Source organism: Anomalospiza imberbis, chromosome 7, assembly GCF_031753505.1.
Source record: "Anomalospiza imberbis isolate Cuckoo-Finch-1a 21T00152 chromosome 7, ASM3175350v1, whole genome shotgun sequence".
Lineage (NCBI taxonomy): Eukaryota > Metazoa > Chordata > Aves > Passeriformes > Viduidae > Anomalospiza > Anomalospiza imberbis.
The window spans coordinates 26,581,435-26,603,391 of record NC_089687.1 but is presented as its reverse complement, the minus strand read 5'-3'; the positions used below and the strand labels follow the sequence as shown (position 1 = coordinate 26,603,391).

At 39.4% G+C, this 21,957-nt stretch overlaps 1 protein-coding gene across 3 annotated transcripts; it reads left to right on the top strand.

Annotated features, from left to right (window-relative positions):
• The first annotated feature begins 247 nt into the window (after nucleotides 1–247).
• CARF (calcium responsive transcription factor) lies at nucleotides 248–21,434 on the top strand. 3 transcript variants are annotated; one of them, XM_068196175.1, is made up of 14 exons: nucleotides 248–369; nucleotides 1,887–2,144; nucleotides 3,134–3,254; nucleotides 5,443–5,572; nucleotides 5,956–6,040; nucleotides 9,758–9,947; nucleotides 12,130–12,250; nucleotides 13,150–13,293; nucleotides 13,761–13,994; nucleotides 14,391–14,553; nucleotides 15,532–15,607; nucleotides 18,906–19,036; nucleotides 20,037–20,403; nucleotides 20,860–21,434. In XM_068196175.1, the coding sequence occupies exons 2-14, from the start codon at nucleotides 1,944–1,946 to the stop codon at nucleotides 20,976–20,978; spliced, it is 2,082 nt and encodes a 693-aa protein (XP_068052276.1). In that variant the 5' UTR covers nucleotides 248–369; nucleotides 1,887–1,943; the 3' UTR covers nucleotides 20,979–21,434. The 3 variants fall into 3 exon arrangements, with proteins under 3 accessions (XP_068052276.1, XP_068052277.1, XP_068052279.1); XM_068196176.1 differs by lacking the exon at nucleotides 13,150–13,293; XM_068196178.1 differs by lacking the exons at nucleotides 248–369; nucleotides 1,887–2,144; nucleotides 3,134–3,254; nucleotides 5,443–5,572; nucleotides 9,758–9,947.
• Nucleotides 21,435–21,957: the final 523 nt, after the last annotated feature.

Genomic DNA, 21,957 nt, shown 5'->3' with positions numbered 1-21,957 from the left:
CTGTGTATGCAATGACAAATTAAGCAAATTGTCTCATGTAAAAGGCTAAGCTGTACTCCTAGAGCAGCACGCTGGAATTTTTCTGCAGTGAGTCATAATGTGATAAGGAGGGAAGGATTTATTGAGAACTTTGCTGTTACCTTGCAACAGCATTAGAACTTGTAACGCTAAATTTGTAAGACCTGAAAACAACACCTGCGGCAATCTCCTGGCAGAAGGCTAAAATGAACTTTTATAACCGTTTCAGGTCACCGTGTAATGGAAGACAGTGGAGCTGACCATGATATTGCTATGGAAGGATCTAACGATTTGCTCATAGGCAGCTGTAATGGTACAGGAGAGTCAGAAACAAATGATCACATTTTTCAGGTAAGATATGAATGCTTTGTCCTTGTAGATGCTTCCTTTGCATCCACTCTGATGAGTTTCAAATATGCTATCTCATCAATACAGGTTTTTTTTCTTGCCTTTAGAGTAATACATTGTGTCTTTTAAGAATGCGCATCCTTCCCTTGGATTCCTGTGCCATTAAGTTTTGAACTGATGACTATCCAGATGTTACACGTAATGACAACCTTCAGTAATTATGTCCTGCTATGGTGCTGAAGAAATACATATTTTATTTTGTTATTTATTGTTCTTTAAAAAAGAATGCTTTGTGGCATGCGTTGGAGTAGGAGAGGTTCAGAACAAGTGAAAATGAGCTGGCATTGCTTAGTGACCAAATGTGACAAATAAAGAGTCCAGGGACATAGGACACCTGTGTACGTATTGAGGGAGAGGAGTCTTTCGTGTTTTTTATATCAGATATTGCCAAGTCGTCTTATGTGGGGAGATTTCTGAGTATGAATGCTCTTCTGCAGAATGTTTTTCTAACATCAAATATCATTCAGGTAGTGATTTCCTTGTGTGCTTATGGTCTCTGCACAATGTCTAACACAACAGGTGCCATTTGTTTCTTGCTGCTTTTCTGCTGTAGCTCATCGTAGACAGTTTCAGCACAGAAGATTTATACCTGCAGAATTTTTGATGAAGTTATTTAGATCAAATCTGACTTGTATATAAAATTTAGAAACATTTTTCCTCATTCTTTGATTTGCATTGTATTAATTTTTGTCGCAAAAACGTCAGTTGTTTGTGCAGTTGCTGCAAGAGATGCAACAAATTGCAGCCCTTCTTGCATTGGCCAAATGACACCTTGACATGTTGTACACAAGGACTGCCTATTTTTCCATTATTTTTACATGCTTAATGTTTGTGTTGTCAGAGTTTCAACAAGTCAAGTATTTATGCCTATGCTCTTAAATTTAATGAAAATAGCATGTACTCTAGGACTTCTGTTCTGCAAACTTGATGAAGATATGCTTTATTTCTTTGAGATATTGAAACTCTGATTCTTGGCCTTACGCTGTACAATTCTTGGCATTGAATTGGAGGTTGTGTTGCTTGTGTTTCTTCTGTGGTAAAGAATTCTAAAAATGTGCAGAGATTTTTTTTTTTCTTCATAGCTAAATGCATATATGGAAAGGCCAAGTGGAATAGTATCTAGGATTTCTTCTGAAGTCAAATCAAGTTGGTGAATATTTTACAGTTTTGGTTTTGGTATAAGTCTTCTCAGTTTCTGGGCAGACTTGAGGTGTTTTAAAGTGATACATGGTTTTGGGGAGCAGATTTTGAGCACAAGGGATTTTCTTTTGTCTTAGTAGAGAGACTTCATTCTAGGAAGCAGGAATATGATTAATTTTCAGCATGGAAGTAGAAAACAAAAATAGAACTGCTAGTGTTAGCCTCTTGATCCAGAAGGACAAGAGCTGCTCTGAGTATACAGTGTAGCACACAGGTTTTAAATGTTCTTTTCTCTTTCTTGTTTTTTTTTTCCTTCGTAGAAGTTGCTACTCAAAATACATTTTACTGTTTTTCCTCTGTGAAAGCAACTAACGTGCATGGATTCCAGGGATCTATTGTTTGGCCAGAGCGACTCTCCCCCAGCGCTGCCCATCACAGTCCCCCTCTCGGGCAGTCCTCCTGCATCGGCTGTGCCGCCCCAGCCACGGGCCCACTCTGCCGAGGAATTCCACCTGGCAGAGCAGCCCAGGCAGCCGCTGTGTGAGCTGCAGCCCCTGGGAGGGCCCGGTGCACCCATGGTGAGTGTGTCTGCAGACAGGGCTGGGGCTGTGCTCACGGATGAGGGAGCTCTTTGAAGAACTCTTATGTGGTGGTTTGTTGTAGCAACAGCTGATTCAGACTTTATATCTAGCAACAAGGTGGAACTTTTCAGTGGTAGAGTTCATGCTCCAGTTGCCCTTCTTCAGGTAGGCAAATCCTGTCTGCAGCCATTACTATTTTTTATCTGATGTCCTTTGTCAGTATCAAGCCTGGATGCTGCAGTGTGATAAGATCTTGTATTTCTGCTGCTGCTATTTTCTCTATATTCCCTGGATAAATCTGTGTTTTTTGGAGGGAATCAGAACATTAGCAGTAAGCTAAGTCATTATATCTCACCTTTCCCCCAGCCCTCAATTCATTTTCTTAAAGTGTTGCTTTGTAATTTGTAACATCTATTTGTAAAAAGGGTAACTCTCCACCCAGAGTCCTTTGTAATTATGTCCCATATAAATATAACCTAAGGAGTTGTTCAAATTTTTCAGAATCCCAGGTGATCTAATTTGTATTGTTTTTTTAAGCCTTGGAGCTTTTCTTCTCTTTGCTTTTGTATGAAATGCTGCCCATAGAGGTCAGTTTCTTAGAAGTAAAGGTCACATTTTTTATGTTACTATTAGTTCTGCTAATCTGTGAATGGAGTTACAGTGAATCCAACTATGATTGGCTTTCAGGTGTTTGATAACTTTAATAATAGACTTGTCAGTTTCAAATAAATGTATCATTCATTGTAGAATCAGGTAAAGTACCGGGTTTCTTTTTCTATCTTGAATTAAAGGCCTATTTTAAAAGGGGAAAGTAATTTTAAGAAATTGACAACAAAGAGACAGCTTTCTTATTATGTAAAGTCAAGTAAATATACAGGCCTTAACTCTAAGCAAAATATTTCCTGTTCTGGTAATAATCAAACCCAGTCATGCTGCATGATCACCATACAAACTAGAGCCATTCATTCTGTGTGACTGCCTTACAGATGATTGTTGCCAGCCAGTCAGAAAATGGACAGGTGCTGCATGTCATTCCCTCTGCCCAGCCAGGAGTGACCCAAGTGATTATTCCTCCAGATCAGCTTCTGGATGTGACCAGCACGCAGGGTGAGTTTAACCTGTGGGACCTGAGGGTTTGTGCTCCTGTGACTAAGCTCATCCCCCATGGTCTTTTTTAAGCACCTTGTTTCTTTTCCTTAGTTTTAAGACAAAATATGCCCTGAATCTGCTTTCTGATTATGAATCTGGTGCCTCACACACCACACTTTCTATTGGGCAAAAGCATAATGAAAGCTTAGGAGAGCTATTATGCCCCCTTTCTGAAGGGTATGTGCTGGGTAGATTGACTTATCAAGCACAGAGTTGTTTCTTGCCTTATTTACCTTTAATAATGATATTTGTACTGTCAGCTGTACTATCAGCTTCAAATTTTCAGTATTTGTTTACTTCATTGTGAATGAAGTAGTTAATTCCTGTAGTGCAGACAGGCCAGATAGAGATCTGGTGATGATGCATCTTCTGTGAAGCCAGGAATGAATCATTTAGGTAGAAATTCAGTTCCCAGTCAAGGAAAAAAAGATGTAGCTTTCCATTCATTGGAATGTGTTAGTTGTCACGTTTTAAGCATGTGCTGAGATACACAACTAGAAGTGCAAATTTTAAGGATTTATCTAGAAAATGGACATACTGAAATCTGAAAGCATTGATTATTTATCTGCAATCCTTGCTGGATGGCAAAGTGCTATGTACTAGGTTGCATTCACAGACTGAGATTGAGAATGAGGTGGTCACATTTTGTTAAACTCTCAAATGTTCTTTAAACTGTTTTTTCATTCTCTCTGTAAAGTTTTCAAGATTTGAGCACTGGTTAAGTGTTCCTGTGGAATGATAGCTCAGAATAAGAATAGAGTCCTGGTGCTGGGTGGATAGAAGAAAGATTTGGGATTCAAGTAGTGATCTAGCTCTTTTCACTTAGGGTTGCAATATGTTTTCCTGACATTGCACTGAAAGACTAGTTCCTACCCTAATGCTCAACCTTCCTTCCCTCTCCAGCTCTTGCAGGGGTAAAACAAGGTTTGGTTACAGCAGAGTCTTACATTACTTTAAAGCTGACTGGGAGCCTTTAGTTACAAAATAATTGCTGCTACTCTTTGTAAGCACTAAGTTGAAATACTAAATAGTAGTTTTGCATTTCCATTTTTCATTCAACACGAGGCTCGGTATCCTAGTATTTGAATACATGTTCTACAACAGTGATACAGATGTCATTTGTGGGGTTTTGTTTTGTATTGTTTTGTTTTTTCTAGAGACTGACTGTGTAAAAGACTTTGTAGTGATTTGGTCTTTTTTAGATAGCTGGGGAGACTTGTCAGCAGTTTACTGTGGAGGTGAAAGAGGAAGGAGAGTGGCCTGTCAGCTCCTGAGTTTCACTTGTCTGCACATGGTGGTAAAGCACGGAATGGTGCAGACTTCAGAGAAGCCTGCAGTGTCTTAAGGGCGCAACTCTGTAGGAGGAACCAGTGCTTTGAGCCAGAGTGAATTTAATCCGAGTGCACGCTTAGGAATCTTCTTATGGAGCTTTGTGTGGATCCATTTCTGTGCTGTGTCAATAGCTTACCACTTTCTCTGGATGAGGGAAGGAAGCTTTCATAACTGAAGGGCAAAAATACCTCATCTAAAGAGACCTTGTGTGTTTACGTTTAGACCAAAATATTGAAGGTCTGCTTTCACAGTTTTCCATTATGTTTTTGTTTAACTGTACACACAGGCTTCAATCTAAGAGCAATTTTTGGCTTGTGGATTGCTCCCTATTACCAAGAAAGGCTAAAACATTTGTTCTAACAGCATGTCAGATTCAATTACAAGAGGCCTGTTTTTCTTGTTTAAGTGTTCTTTTCTAAGTACAAAGCAGTATCATTACCTCATTTTTTCTTGTTTTAAAAGCAACCAGTATGTGACTTGCAGCTGAACAAAATACTTGTGCAATCCTATATGGATTCCTGGAAGCAGAGTAATTTGCAAGTTGTTCTGATTATTTGCCTTGTTGTGGAATGATTCATAAGCAGTAGCACAATTACCAAAGTCCTTAAATATAAGCAGCCTTATCAAGTGTATCTTCATATGTGTGCCAGGAGTTTGAGCACTGATTTACAGCTATTAGATTACTTTATCATCTATAAAACTTCTTTCCTATGACAAAAAGCTTGCTTCAACAACACACAAAGTTTAATGATAGTTTGTTTTTCCCCATTCTACATTCAGTTATTAACCAGCAAGCTGCTTTTTTTTTGTAAAGATATTTCGGAAGAGAAGTGTGGTGATGGGAACCTGCAGACTGTGGTGGTGGCTTCTATAGCAGACAGTGCAAGCAGTTACATTCTACATCCACAGACATCTCTCACCGTATCGAAAAAAACAGCCACCAGGTAGGTCAGGGGTTAAAGGGATGAGCAATCACTTTGATCCACTGTTAGCACTGCCTTTTTTTCTTGCAGTTTGTTTTTGTAATGGTTATCACAAAATTACCATGGAAAAGAAATTATGAACCCACAGTGTACTGAATGTTTGGAGGACTTGAATGTAGAAACCAATGGGGTTTTTAATACTTTTATTTACTGTAAATTATTTTAACAATGAAATAGAATATGAAAATGAAGACCACAGGTTTTTAAGGCATGTTGATACAATATCCATAGTTTGATCACATGCTCTAGGGTTGTACATAATACACTGATTTGATCTTACCTGTAGTTTAAGCTAAGTTGTTGCTTTTCTGAATGTCTGTATAGACTTCTATTTTTTTTCTCAGGGTAGTGGAAGATTCTTTTCCCATCCCTCTTCAGCCATTGCCACTAAATACGCCGGCATGGGCGCGCCGTCTCAGGAACTGTGAGGTGGGCCACAAAAAATTCTGACTTAATGTTTTATCATCTAGCTCTGAGATAGTGTTCCTATTCCTTGAAAGGAATAATTCATAGCTGTAGAAGTGTTTGAGCTTCTTGGTATATAGCACTGGTACTGCTAGCACAGTTAAACACATAAAATGCTGTGAAATCCCTCTCTATTTTGAGAATTTTAGAATAACTGACCATCAACTGCTCCTGAAATGAAAGAAGTGCTGCTGAAAACCTGATACCTTGTAGAGCTGGGAAAAGCCATTGTGTGCCATGTTAGGGTTTGCTGTTGAACAACAGTGCAAACTTTGCTGACTTCTGCAACTGTTCATGTGGTTTGTGTTATCGCACAGAAATCAAAATCCATGTGATTGGCAGTGTCAGTTCTGAGACTTAATGCACCCTAATATCAATATTTCACTAAGGATTCCTATTTTAGATATTATTGCTGATTTTTATTTTTTGTCCCAGCAAGTTAGGTTACTTGTGCTTGTTTCCTCTTTTGTTAAAAAATGCTCTGTCTTTATGTTCTGTGGTGGCTTTTGACTTAAACAGAACTCTTCCTTTTTTGCATATTGTTAAATGTTTGCAGAACTATCCTGATGACTGGGATGCTATCAGCAGCTAGAATGCCTCATAAGTCCCTTAACAGGAAGGGATGAGAGATAGGAAGTTTCTTGAGAGATCAGCTACCCCTTTCTCCTGCTACCAGACTCTTCTTGACAGAATTTTATTTTACTTTCTCTTAATACTTCTTAAAAGTAAAACTCATACTCTGTAGCTGCCTAATCTCTTTAGATATATATCTACCATTTTTTTCTGTTGGCTTGGCCACTGATAACTAGAAGTTGCAGTTTCATAAAGTTCACTGTGTTTTTAGCACTATGTGGTACGTTCTTTCCTGTCTTAGAATCCATGTGGCTTATCTGAATAATTTGTTATTTATCATTTATTATCTGAATTATTTATTATTATTGGTATCATATTATCGGAGGACTTTGGATCTGCTTTGTCTCTCTATTATAAGAAATTTCACCTGCTGTGTTTAAAATTCACAGTGACATTTGTAGAAAAGTTCTTATTTTTAAAGAAAAGGAAATAGAAATAATGTCCATTTTAATATGTTCTGAGGACACAAACATCTCCCTCTGCTGTTCAGCAGAACCTTTTCCTGTATGCATTAATCCTCTCTGATCCACCAGAGAGTGCTGGGATGTATTTTGCCTTTTTTTGGGCACAGACTGGAGACACTGGGATTTTGAGGTGTCAATTATCTTTCAGGTGTCAAAAGGTTCTGTTACTCGTAACAGAATTGAAGGATTGTACTGAAATTTGGAGATCCAGTTCGGAGAGGTGCTGGTAAATACGTCAGCTCACAACTCCACTCTTTCAGTTGTCTTTCAGAATTGAAGCAAGCTTAAGCCAGTGTTGTGGTCTCTGTGGCTTGCACAAGATGTCAGCAGGTGAAGCCACTGCACTCCAAAAGCCAGTGACTCCTTTGGCAGTTGGTACTGTGGGCAAACACAGAGCAGTAAAAGCTGGCTGCCTTGAAATGTTCAGCTTACACTTGCTGTGTCTGGACTGCAAAATGCCTCTGGTACCCTGTTGCTGTGAGTTTCCTCAAGGAAAACTTCAGTCTTGGTGTGTTTACTTCAGGGTAAGCTTTTATGTACTTTGCTGAGGCAAGGCCAGGGATGAAAGAAGGAATCACTCAATTTTTTGGCTTGAACCTTGGAGTTAAAGGGCTGAAGAGTATGTGATTACTTCAAGGTAATTACATTGTTACAGAGTTAATTTAAACTGTTCCTTTCAATAACTTATATTTAGTTTTCAGTGGTCTGATCAGAATGCATTTCCTGCATGTATCAACCTACTGAAATAAAATGTAATTTAAAACTGCATTAATTAACTATACAAAATTATTTGAAGAAGGTAGTCATGTTTGTCCATTTCTTTCCTACTTGTGAAGCCTGTAAAAGCAGGGATCTTATGTGCTGTATGGTTTTCTTCTTGTCTTCCTTCTCTCCTTCCACCGATTCAGGGAAAATGATCTAACTTGTGCAAAAGTAAATCCAGAATAGGAGAAAGTTCCTTAACTGGTTTTGCTACTTTTCTGGCACAACGGTTTTGCCAGTCTTCTCATCTCTCTAGAATAAAGTCAATGACCTATTTTTAGTGACCAGGTATAAGGTGTGGGGAAAAAACCCAGCTGACTTTGCAGTATTTATTATGTGTGGTGCTGTAATCCCTCGTCTGAAAGGCAACATCCCAGACTTGCAGAAAGGAAGAAGTTCTAGTATTCCTCAGGCTACTTTCCTTCTCCTGAATTTTTCAGATCAAGTTTTGTTCAGAAGTATTATTTATAGCTTCTAGCTAAACAATTGCCAGTGTCTTTTGCTCCCAGAGCCATGTGAGTGCAGCCTGTGCAGACTTGGTTAGCTGCTGCAGCAGTGCCTGCAGAGCAGTGAGCTCTGGGGTGTGAACAGCTGGTGTCTCAGTGACTCGCACCCAGGGCACACACCATCCTCCATGTCTGGCCTTGCACTAGCAGCAGCACTGTGCTGGCCCAGATCATTCACAAGATCTTCATTGGTTCACTGTTGACTTTAGGTCTTGCTAGCCACAGACACGTGGCAGCACATTCTGTTTTTCTTAGATGAGTGTGAGGCAGGTTTTAAGCAGTTGTCACTAAGGTATCTATGTGGTAGTCTTGGAGAGACTCTTTTGCTGCCAGTATTATTTAAACATCTGGCTGTTCTGTCACTGAAGGTGGTAAAACAAATCTATCAGACCTTAGTACTCATTCACCACGCGTTTGTCCCACAGATACACTTTAAGACTGAGCTGGCAAACTGGCTGTTACAGCTACTTGGCCAGCCTGACCCTCAGCTGCATATGAACAGAAGGAAGTGTTGCATTCTCAGTTTGGATGAAAAGTTCTTCTCTGTTCCAGTAATTTTGTTGCTTGCTGGCTGGGCCTTTGCAGACCAGCACCAAAGCAATTGTGATGGAACTGAGTAGCTGGAGTAGGAACTACTGAGTAGCTGGATAACTTCTCTGAGTCAAGTTACATGCAGTTTTTGTGGAGTTGCCCAGACATTAGCAGAGTTCATTGAAACCATCGTCAGTTTGCACATAGCAAATCTGGTATAGTATGTTTTTGTGTAATGCTGAGGATCAAGAGTGCCTCGAAGGTTGAGATGGATGCTGTGTGAGACATTCGGTTCAAAGTTAGTGCACTAAGTAGCTGAGACAGTTACTGGTGGTATGGGCAGTTGCATTCTGCTCCAGCTCAGTGCAGTGTGTGTTGCAGTAGATGCAGAGATCCTCTATGGCAGTCAAGTGAAAAACTTCATCTAGTGTTAATTTGTCTAGTGAGTGACCGCAACTGACGTCTGTGTTTGGGGTAAACCACAGGAGTGAAGTTGTCCTCTGGAAATCAGAGTTGACAGTGACTGTAACCTTTTCAGGGGTTCTTGGTATTCTTAAGGTTTTGGATGGCTGATAACTCCTGGCCTCAGTGGGGATTGCTCTTCTGTTAGATCCTATGATAAATCTCTTTATGAGGATACTACTGTGGGGACAAAAAACATGGAATGCCAAAATCTGGGCCTATGTTCTCACCTGCCAGAGTCCCTGACTGCTTTAGTTTTCTTGTGTAGTGTTCAGCAGTCAGATGGGTGAATAATCCTATTATTTCCCATCCTTTCCACGCAGAGAATTGGGGACTCGTACCGCGGCTATTGTGTGAGCGAGGCAGAGTTAGAGAGCGTTCTCATGCTACACAAGCAGCAAACACAGAGTGTGTGGGGGACACGCCAGTCTCCAAGCCCAGCCAAACCCGCCACACGGTTGATGTGGAAATCTCAGTATGTCCCATATGATGGGATCCCCTTTGTCAATGCAGGTAACTAACTTTTATTTTAATAACTACTTTCAACATTTCAACATCAGCTCCCAGCTGGCCACAAGGACGAATCTTTATGTTGTTCCTTAGTTCTGATAAGGCCAAGACACAAACATAAAAAAGGAGCAGTTTGCACACTGCTGTGAGAATCTGAAGGAGCTTGTTTCTTTTTTTATGTTTTGCCATGATTATTTCCTTTTGTACTTTAGAGATTAGCTAAGTACCATTTGATGGGGGTTCTTGTGATGAGGTCTTTAGGGGGAGGTCCCATCTGCTCAATTAGGACCTGAAAGTTCTCATAAGGGTAAGACCTTATTCGATTATTCTTGCCTAACTTGAAGATCTGTAGAAGAGTTTATTCCACAGGAGTCAATAAACTATTTAAGTTGCAAACATGAAAGTAATAAATAAATAAATTCAAAATGCCAAGCAAGCAAGTAAGATAAACATCAACAGACCTCAGCAGAGAGACTTTTGGTGTTTGGGGTTCTTTTTGGAATGTTCATGCAGACTTCACAGGTTGGTAATTAGATATTTAGCTCATGCATATGAAATTACCAAGAGTTTAATTTGGATATAAAATGAATGGGCTTTACTTGCTACATAAAGAAAATGAGTGAGAGGAATGTAGGTTATGTTTGGGGTTTTTAATTCTTTTTTTCCCTGAGAGTTACTGAAAAAGGGAAATGTTAGCACCAATTTTAAAGCTTCAGCCATAAACTGTGAGATAAAAGAAAACTAAAAATAAAATCAAAGCAACTTACCCCTTTTTTTTTCCCAACATGCGTATGAGACATATGCATGTTTCATCCAAATCATTTGGTATCTCATGGAAACACATTATGTTGCTGTTATAATACTTCAAAAGTTTCTGGGTATATCACTTGTAGCATAGGCAGCTCCTTGCCTGCATACTTGAGTACACAAACTATAAATAAAAGATAACTAAGCGTGATGTGGAAGAAATTTGGAAGATGTTCCTTTCTTGACCACTTTAGTGCTTTGCTTGTCAATCCCTTTTGTTAGAGGTCTGACTGGAAGAAGTCACTTAATTCAAATTTAAAGAAAAGCAATATTTGTTCGAGCCTGTCTGGTTTTGTGTGGGTGTGCTGTGCTGAAACTGTTATTTAGTTAAGATATCTTAACTGCAAGGCTGAGCTTTTATGGAACAGCATGGTCTGAAGTGTTGATTCAAGCCAAGAGGCTGGAAATGTCTGCTGACCTTGTCTCGTGGTTTGACCCCAGCTGGAAATCACCACAGAGCCACACACTCATTCCCCCAGTGGGATGGGGAGAGAATCAGAAAGGTAAAAGTGAGAAAACTCATGGGCTGAGATAGGAACTGTTTAAAAGGTAAAAGAAAATCCACACACATACAAGCAAAGTAAGAAATTCATTCACAACTTCCCATCCCCAGGACAGCAGGACACCATCATTTGTAGCGGTTACTTGGGAAGACAAATGCTCTAACTTTTGAATGTCCCCCCCTTCCTCCTGTTTCCCTTGGCTCTATATGCTGCACATGCTGCCATACGACATGGAATATGACTTTGGTCATTTTGGGTCAGCTGTCCCAGCTGTGTCCTGTCCCAATTCCTTGTCTCCCTCAGTCTCCTCATTGGTGGGGTGGAGTGGGGTGAGAGGCAGAAAAGACCTTGACTCTGCGTAAGCCCTGCTCTGCAGTGACTAAACATCCATGTGTTATCAGCACCATTTCCAGCACAAATCCAAAACACAGCTTCACACTGGCTACTGTGAAGAAAGTTAACTCTATCCCATCCAAAACCATCACACCTTTGATTTCAGTTGGGGATTTTCTCCGTTGTTTTGGGGGTTCTGCGTTTTATGTTTATTACCAGTATTGTGCTCCTTTGGTAGCTTGCAAGACTTCTCATCTTGTAAAGTATTGGTGCTCACCAGGGCAAAGTCCAGTATTTTGCCCTCACATATGTTGAGGAGTGCTGTGAGTTGTAATAAGTTTGAGAAATGATTTAAAGTGCTCTGTGTTCTTACATGCTGGAAGAGAAGCATTTGCATTGTATTTGCTTGCTATACCTGAGGGTTCTGCCTTCTGAAGAGTCTGATGGCAAACAGAAAGAGCTCTCATCTCTTCTGTAGTTAGTATTTTAGTGTAATGAATTAAGTGATTGCTTGCACAGAGTGCATTACTTTCTGTTTCCAGGAAGCAGAGCCATTGTAATGGAGTGCCAATATGGGCCAAGGAGGAAAGGATTTCAGCCCAAAAAAGCTGGTGAGCAGGAAAGCACCTCTAGCCAGTTGTACAAAGCCACTTGTCCAGCAAGGTAAGAATTATATATCAAGCTGTAAGAGTGACTGAGCATCCTAAGAAAGAATTTTTGCTATGAGCCATGACAAAGCACTGGTTTGGGATGGTAGCTGATACTCACAGTAGCTCTTTTGCTTTATCTCCTTGATAACTTGAGGTTGATACTCATTTAGAGGTAAGGAGGAAATGCTGTCCTGTCTGATTGAATGAGGCTGAAATTTGATAGACTCCCTGAATGCAAAGTAGCAGTACATCACTCTGTGAAATACAAGTGGGATTCATTATCCACCTGAGCATTCACAAGTTATCGTGGTGTCATTAGTGACTATTTCTGCTTCTAAAACTTTGTCATCTTATTTGTTGTTTCTTCTTCATGCTTTTAATTGCACTGGTATCAGTCAATCATCCTAGTTTAGCACATGTTCTTTGTGCTGAAGGAGTTACAGTTCTTCCTGTTCACTGGGGATTTTCTCCTTCAACACTAATGTTTTTTTTCTTCACCCTTGAGCATTCTCCTGGGTTTTTGTTCAGTTTTTACTGAGCTAAGAGGGTGTTTGATGATAGTTGCAGCTAGGTCTGTGTGTGCTCAGTTCTGCACAGTTGGGTGAACAGCAGCCTGTTCACAATTGGTGTTGTGCTTTTGCCATACTGAGGGACGAGGGCTTTTGTTGAGGAGTAAAATCACTCTGGCTGAGTGGCTTGCAGACCAGAACAGAAGTGTGTCTGTCTGCATCCATATCTATTAATGTATCCTTAGGAATTTTACAGTTCTTTTAGAGACTCCTCAGGCCTGACATCACTCTGCTTGAACTTTTTCTTTATTAATGCCTGATATGAAGTAAGTGGGATTTTTGCCTCTCCCTTCCCAAGGACAAAGTATACTGATGGAGAACTTTTTTTATTCCTCCTTGGAAGGATCTATATTAAAAAGGTTCAAAAGTTTCCAGAATACAGGGTTCCTACTGACCCTAATATTGACAAGAAAATCATAAGAATGGAGCAGGAGAAAGCATTCAACATGCTGAAGAAGAACTTGATAGATGCTGGTGGTGTCCTCAGGTGAAACTTCCACTTTTTTCTTTATTTTCACAAATGAAGCAGAAAAGAGCAGTATTTTACGTGGTCTTTTGTTTTGTTTTGTTTTGGTTTTTTTTGGTTTTTTTTTTTTTTTTTTTTTTTTTTACTTAGTTACTTACTAATAGTAAAAAAATCCACAATGTCAGTAAGACTTCTGTAGCACTGAAGTATTAATTTGGTAAATGTGTTAAGCACTAAGCTGTGGAACTTCAGCAGGTGTTTCCATACAGGGTATTGATAGAAATAGTTGTATTGTTTTGGGGTTGATCTAGTTAATTTTGCATTGAAAGGTGTGAGAAGGCCCCGAATTCTGAAAGATATCTTCTTGCTCAGGGGCTATAAAAACTTGTCACACTGACTAGTTGTTGGTAGTTCTCAGACTGTTCCCCCAGGACACTTATTTATTGCCTTTGTTTGAGAATTGTGTGTATAAACTCTCTCCTTGCTAGGTGGTATGTACAGTTACCTACTCAGCAAGCCCACCAGTATCATGAGATGGAAACTTCCTGCTTCCCTCCTTCACCGTCCCATCTTTCTATGTCTTCTCCTGAGGAGGAGGAGGAAGTCATCAGAGATGAGAACAGTACTCTGCCTTCTCGACTTCATCCTCAAGTGGCAGACAAGATCCGAGAGCTGGTGTCTCAGGGAGTAGAGCAGGTCTATGCAGTGAGGAAGCAGCTAAGGTACAGAACTGTCTGCAGTGCTCTCAGTCTATAGTGCTATATCTACATTTGTATTTGATTAATTTGGTTTGCAGCTAAAGGGCAGTGCTGGTGCATTACTAAATCTAATTCCCAGATGTCGTAAGTAGTCTGTTTTTCCCAGCTTTTGCTATCTTTTCATATCATTGTAGATAGCCACTAAGAGCTGCTGTACTCTTTAAAGTTACTTGAATAAATGGGGGTTTTAAATTCCAAATTCTGTAGCTGATACACAAAGAACTGGCTCAGTAGATCATCTAGCTTACTTTTATCTTGTCATTGCAACAAGGGGAGGGAGAAGGTAGCAGTGTCTCTTAACAGCAGGAAATAGTGGAATATATTTAAGTATGGTAATAAATGTCCTTTAACATATGACAGAAAGTATGTGGAAAGAGAATTGTTCACACCTGATGAAGTGCCAGAAAGACATAACCTGTCCTTCTTCCCCACTGTGAATGACATCAAGAACCACATTCATGAAGTGCAGAAGTCCCTAAGGAATGGGGAGATGGTGTATAATTCAGAAAGCATCCCAGCAACGGTATGTTGGCCTTTGTGTATCTTTTTGATTTTTGGAGTTAAATACTGGAAATCTTAATTTTTATCACTTAGCTGTATTTCATCCAAAATTTTATGTGACTTTATATTTGCAGCAGCAATATTTTCAGTGGAATCTGTGGCTGAGTAAGACTGGATTAAATGTGAATAAAACCTTCTGACCTTATTCAGTATTTATGTCATCAGCATTAGATTGCTGTTAGTTGGTTGACAGATCACCATATTAGCACTTCTTGATGACTGCGTGAACTGGAAGCCATTGGTGTAGAAAAACTGACATGTGGCATAAAATTTTTTTCATGGCTTTGTCACTGTCTATGTTTTGAAGAAGTTACTACTACTTTTCAGTAGCTGAAAAAATGGGGATGAAGTGTGTCTCAGGTGCCGTCTGAATTAGGACTTAATAAATATTTTGAATGTGTAAATAGTAATAAATGCACTTTATAGTTAGTGCAGTGAGGTTGGAGTTGAATCTTACAAATGCTCAGTAACTCTTAAATCTTGTTCATTAATTTTCTCCTGTGTGTTGAGTAATAAAGGGTACACAGTGATCCTAATTTTCCCAATTATGAGACTAACTGCTAGGAAATGGCTGATTTAAAATCAGCTTTGAAAACAGTACTGTTTAGTCATGCTATGTCATCAATCTTTTCCCTCTCCCTACACTGGTGTAGCCCAGGTGAGTGAGTGTGCTTGCTAATTAGCCAAATGGTTTGACTGTTTTCTATTTTAAAGTCATTTAACTGTTATGAGCAGATAAAGCAGATAATCTTCCTGATACACAGTGCATATTTAAAAATCTTTCACAGTACTTTTTTTTTGTGAATCAAGAGGTCCTAAAATGCATAATTATAAAAAAAATGTAAGAAAATGTAGTTTTAGACACTGTTTTCTTATCAGTCCTGTGTTCGTGTAGACAAGCTTGCACCCTTTCTGAGAACAGAGTCCTTTTTCCTTTCAGCTGCAGTGGACCACAGACAGTGGGAATGTCCTCACAGAAACAGTGACTGTTGCGTTTGCCTCACCACCTTCAGATGGTAGGACTGCATGTATAACCTGTGCCTCCAAATGTGTTTTATTAGCTATGTCTCAGAAGTTCATTTTCCCTCCTGGGAGGTTGCTGTCATGTCCTGTCACTCAGGTGAACTTAAGAATGATTATTTTGCTATAAGTATTTTATTGTTTTGGGTTTTTTTTGTGTTTGACTGCATGTGTGGAAAAAATATGCATAGTCATGTTGTTGTTGACAGCAGTATTAAAATTATCAATTTGGCTTTTATTTAGCATCTTTAAGCAAACAAAAATTTTAATGGGATGGTTGTCTGGAAAGAACATTTTATGTTGGATGAAGGTGCTAATAATACCTCTTTAGAGAGAATCAAGTCACTACTGAACGGATATGTATGTCAGGGGACACAATACTAGGATCCTGCAGGGTACTTGAGTTCCCAGGTGGTTTGTGCTTCACATGTCTTTAAATGTCTTGCTGAAAGGGACTTCAATGCACATTGAGACTGCTGCTTCTCAAAAGTCATTGTCCTGATGAGTTCCAATGCTAGGAGCAGGCACTGAAGAACAAGCACTGTATTTCAGTTGTTGGAATTGAAAACAATCTTTTCCATTTTTCCTTGATGTTTAGAACAGAAATAGAAACACGGGTGTTAAATGGCAGCAGAGCTGAGAGATGTATTTCTTCAGTTCTTTGTGGTGTAACTTCTTTATTAATGTGGCACCCAAGTACCATCTCTTCCCAGTGATTGTTGGGCACAAAGTGTTGAACTTCTTCCCAGTCTGTTGCAAAACTAGTGTGTAGATTTGGTAGATTTCTATATAAACTTACTTCTATGCATTCTTGGTTGAAGGACTGTTTTTTGGTAGATGTTATGCTGTTTTTCCTTCGTTGAAACTGGGTTCCTACTACTATTACTTCAATTTCAAAACATGTACTAATACAAAATGCAGGTGTTTGTAACTAGATCTACTTGCTACCCGCATAGTTAGAATTACACATAGGCTAAGATGTTCTGTTGGATTATGGTGGCTGGTAATAAATTTAAATTAGGTTATTCTACCCTTCCCACCCTTGCTTCAAGAATATTTTGTCTAGTGTGACATCAAAAGAACTTTTCCTCATGTTTGTAGATGCTTTCCCCATCCTCTGTGTAATGGGTTTGATGTGAAACTCATCAGAACTATCCCTGGCTTTTAGCAGGGATATGATTGAAGTGAGGTGGAAGAGCCTAATTGTGTGCACACATTCAGATCATGCTGCAGACTTTGCAGATGTTTTCAATCGCAGTAGCAGAGCCAGCTGGTTTCCCCATTTAGCTCAAACATGGTGGTGGGTACATTTTGTTCTAGACAGCTGACAGAGAAATTTACAGAGACCAAAGGGGCACTGGCCACAGTTGTCATGGTCAGGGTTTACTTGTGTCAACAGTTATCCTGTGGTTCTTACCTGAAGAAGTCCTGATGTGTTTGTGTCCCTTTCCTCTTAGGTCAAGGAGTAACATGGGCCAATTCCTTATTTGATGTAGCAGGAAATATAAACCCCCAGAGATTTGGCTCACTGTGTGAGTTCTCCTCAACAACTTGGTGTACCTAATTTATGTGAATCGGTTCCATGTACACCAGTGCATTTACTGTTACAAAAAGGCAAAGTTTGGGCTCTGTTTCATTTGGGATTTTTAAACTTGTTTTGGTTGTTGCTGCAATGAATTAATTTGAATTGAAAAGCATTATATATGCTTGGTACTTTTAGGGAAGAATTCCAGTGTTTACAACTGTGAGAGAACAAGAGGTTAATTTTTAGACTCAACTTGAACAGTGTCCCTCTCTTTTAAGGAAGTCTTGTTTTTTAGGAAAAAATTTAATTTGCAATGTGAACAGACTTGCTGTACTTAAGCTTGCATGCCTATGTTAATATTGCCATTACTGTGTTTTTATGGAGAGACACGGGATAGTTGTGCTTTCCAGAGCTCAACAGCTGTGGTAGAGGTCATCAAGGATGATTTTTATATGAACTGTATACATATTTGTTTTAATTTCAACATATATGTATATATATATATATATGTTTTAATATAAATATTTGTTTTAATTTCAACTTGTGCCAAATGGAGACAACTGTACATTTAAGAAATCAGGCAGTAACAGAACTTGTTTGTGCAGAACTCCTTATCTCCATGTGATACAACTTTCTTTGTAGCAAGTAGAGGAGAAGTTGAACTATTACCTTTTTCCCCAGGGTTGTTGCTGTAGAATACAACCCAGGGAAAGAACTGCTATCTCTTCCTGCATATGAACATTCACGTATGCATATGGGACAAAAGAGTCTAAATATTTAAAGTACTTGTGTTCAAGAAGATCTATAGGTTTGTATGTATCTAGTTGCAATAGTTAAGAGTCTGCAGATCATTATATATGTTGAAAAATCTACCTCCTCTCAGATTGCTGGAAAATTTTCCTATTATTTTCTGATAAAAATGTTTTGCAATTGACCATTCTCAATTTTTTTTGCATTCACCAGACTAATCTGCATTCACAGGGCAAGTTCTTCTATTACCTCCATAACAGTGGAACTGAGAAATAAGAAGCTGAGCACTGTCTGCCTGTGTCTGCATAAAGCTTAACCAAAATGTTCTGGGTGGCTCAAACAGGAAATGGAATGATCTCATGAGAAGTTTTCTTGCAGAAATTGTTATAAGCAAATCTCAATTTTTGCCAAACTTCAGGAAATTAAGTCCAATAGTCTTGCATTAAATAAGAATTTTGAGGATATTATATAATCTGTAGGCTGAAAGACCTCCAGATAAATGGACTTTGGATGATATTGCATAGAAGTTATGCTAATTTCACAAAGACGGGAAGAGAGCGGTGAGACACAGAAAATTTCCTGTGTAGATTTTTATTTTGAAAGACAACCCTTTCCTTTGATACCTGTGTGTTTTTAAGCCCTTACTCAGGTATAGATACTGTCAAATTAATTGCTGCTTTGCTAGAAACGTTTCAGCTTTTATGTTATAACTACAGATTCAAAGCATATTATAGGGTGCAATTACTTTGCTCTCAAGAACAGATTTATTGGTGCCTCTGGTGTTTGCTCTGTGCAGATACATACAGACTTCCTGCAGTTTTGTCTTTTTGTCATACCTAGTCTTCTTTCTTTAGCATTCAAGTTCTGCAAAGAGAATAGCATATATGTATGTATATCTGTGTCTTCTGTATATCTGTATTGAGATTGAAGGGAGTTTGTTTGGTTCACAGGGGAGGCTTTTATTAAACAGGAAGAAGAGATTTGTCATAACTGTCTGCTTCCTCCCTTTGGCACCATAGGGAGCTCAGGAGAGGAGTCAGTCATCAGCAAAGCAGAATCCAACCAGAGCGGGGAGTCTTTGATATCAGAAACAGCTCAGCTCTTGTCTTCACTTTCTTCACTTCAGCCCAAGATATTTGCACAACTTCAGGTACAGTCAAGTCATTTACAGAACATCAAACATGCTGTGCTGGAAGTGCTGAAGGCAAGCTGAGAACAGCAAGTTCCCTCTCAGCTGATCCCTAACATAGCTGGGTAACACTGGGACTTTGAAGTAGCTGTCAGCTCTTACTCTGGTTGCTCTTGCATGTCACATTTAGCTGTGGTGCAGGGGATCCCATTACCATCTTTTGACACTTTGAAGTTAGGGACTCTTGTGAAGGCAAAACCAAGAGGATAAAAGCAGTGGGTTTCTACCTCAAACCAAGTACCTGTTCATTTGCCACGTGGTCCAGTCATTTCATAATGAAAATGCTGCACAACTGCAGGGAGATAAGACAGTCTTGTTTATTCCTTTTAAATCCTTCTCCGGCCTTTTAAGGAAATACCTTAAAATCCTGAAACTGCTCCTAGCTCATAGCTGTAAACTTGCAGGTTGAAAGGCTGAAGAGGGAGGGGTAAGAATGTCTTGCAAAAAGAGCTTCTTCTGAAGCTCATCTCCCTTTGAAGCTGGCTCTCTTATCCCTCTTCCTTAACTACTTTGAAAATCTGCCTTCATATTTCCTGAACCCAAACAAAATGCATGATCTTTTCCCTAGAAATATGATCTGTACTAAGATTCTGTTCTACTTGCTGTTTCTTCTCTTTCTGAGGGCAGCCTGACTCCATCTCTCATCATTTTATTTAAAGCAGTATACTTAGCTTGTAGTACCCACCTCTTGTGGGAATGGGCAGTACTGGGGCATGATCTGAAACTGAGTATCAATCCAAAATTAGAACTTTATGGTCATAAACAATCTTCTAAATGCTGCTGAACTCCATTGTCCTAATTGTTTTCAAGTACATTTTGAAACTAGAGCTGCTGGGATTGAGTGTTCAGAAGAGTTACTGAGTAGGAAGTCAAAAGCAACCTAGACAATACATGCTGTTAAATGCAAACTCCTTCTGCTGTAAATGCTGCTATGTTGGTACTTCTGCCTTCTCTTTCACAGGGATTACAGCTGCAGTCAGCATTTACCTCAACAAATGGATCAACAGCCCTGCTAGCTGTAAATAACCATTCCTCTCCCAGCCCTGCAGGTCTCCTGGATTCCCTGGGGGGTGCAATAGGCAGCCATTCTCTAGCACTGAGTCAAGGGCAGAGTCTGCAAGCAGGTGCTGCCCTAACACAGGACAGTGCTGCTGCGCCTGCTTTTGGGGCTCTGCCTGGCTCTGATCAGAGTCTGGTTGCCATGGGCCAGCTGGTACCAGCTGAAGGGGTGGATGACTCCAGAGGCCTGGAAGGAGGAATGCATCAGATTCTCTTGGGAGATGTGCATACTATTCCACTACGGATTGTGGACAGCCAGCCAGCACTTAGTAAGTTGCTGTTTTCTCAATAATATGTCAATATTAGAAAAAAGAAAATACAGCAGATTTTATTCTGTGTGTCTTGAAGAAAGGAGACAAATGTGTTGGTAGTGGGGAACTCCAAGGCAGACAACTCTAATCAGTTTTATTTTTCCATGGGAAAGAGGAAAGACATTTTTTGTGAATGTGATTTTATATCTCCAAACATTTTTTTTTATAAATTGGTTTAAATATTGTTACTCAAGGGGAGCCTTACTGCAGTAAGTTCATGTCAACTTGCAATGTTTTAGAGCATAGTAGGTGACATAACTGGCTGTCAAGCTAAAAAGCAGTAAACTTCATATATGCCTTAACTATTAGCTTGAGTTCCTGAAATATTTTTCTTTTAAATGCACAGTTATTGGGGGCTGAAGCATTGTCAATGGAGTTTAAACTTCAGTGTTTGATTTTTGTTTTGTTTTTAAGCTGAAGAAAATACAGAGGGTATTGTTACTTGTGTGAGCCAAGTTAAACAAGAACCAAAAGAAAAAGCATTGTCTGTGGAAACAGATAAAATCAGCGACTGCCACAGTTCCTCACCATAGTTCTTCGCCTTCACCTGTGAAGCCTGGAAGGATTTTTCAAATTGGAGAACTCTAAATGTCTTGGAAGGAAAGGCAGGTGCTCTCAAAGTACTGCCATTCTTTTTTAATTGTGTTATGAAATTCAGACTAAGCATATTTTAGAGTACTGCTGACAGAAAGCTGTTTTCGTTTGACTGATGTGGCTCACTGCCAGCTCCAGGTCATTCAGTTGCCCCGTGGAACACCACCTCTCTCTTCTGTTTCAAGTTTTGAGTAATTTGGATTCTATCCGAATGGCCCATTTTGTTCATTGTTTCTGAAGGTCTTCCACAATTTAATTCCTTAGCTTTAGAATGTGAATCACAATGCTGGGTTCACATTTTCTGCTTGAGACCCTTGACTCTTACTGTACTACAGAGATCATAGAATCTGTCAGCTCCAAGATCACAGAATCCAACAGCAAAGTGGATCAGTATGGCAATGGTTTTGTGACAAAAGAAGGGTCCAGAAGGCTAAACTTCAAAGTGATAAAGGACATGGATGCTTAAGAAAATGCAACTTTGACCTGATCATAATGTTAATGGTGTGAAGATCAAGGAGAGGAGAAAGGTGAGGTTTCCAGGTGAACATAAGGTTGTATGATAAAGACAAGTGTGTGAATTGTAATGGTGAATGTTTTTGACTTGACATCTTTGAACTTAAGTTCTGGCTTTATAATGAGGTTCATTCATGCATGCAGTCTTCCTTTGCAGCAATACTGTAATTGCAGTTGGTCATAACAACTAAATGTAGGAGTCTTTCTCATGGAAAATGATTGACGCTGCCATTTCAGCTTATCTACCTCTTGCTTTGTGCACTTAAAGCTATCAGCTCAGACAGATGTGATTTAACCTGCTTGGTTAAATCCATGTTTGGTATGTAGGGCTCATGGATACATTCCTAAGAAAGAGAAGCCCAGGACAACAAAGGAAGTAATCAAAGCAATATGTCCAAGTATGCT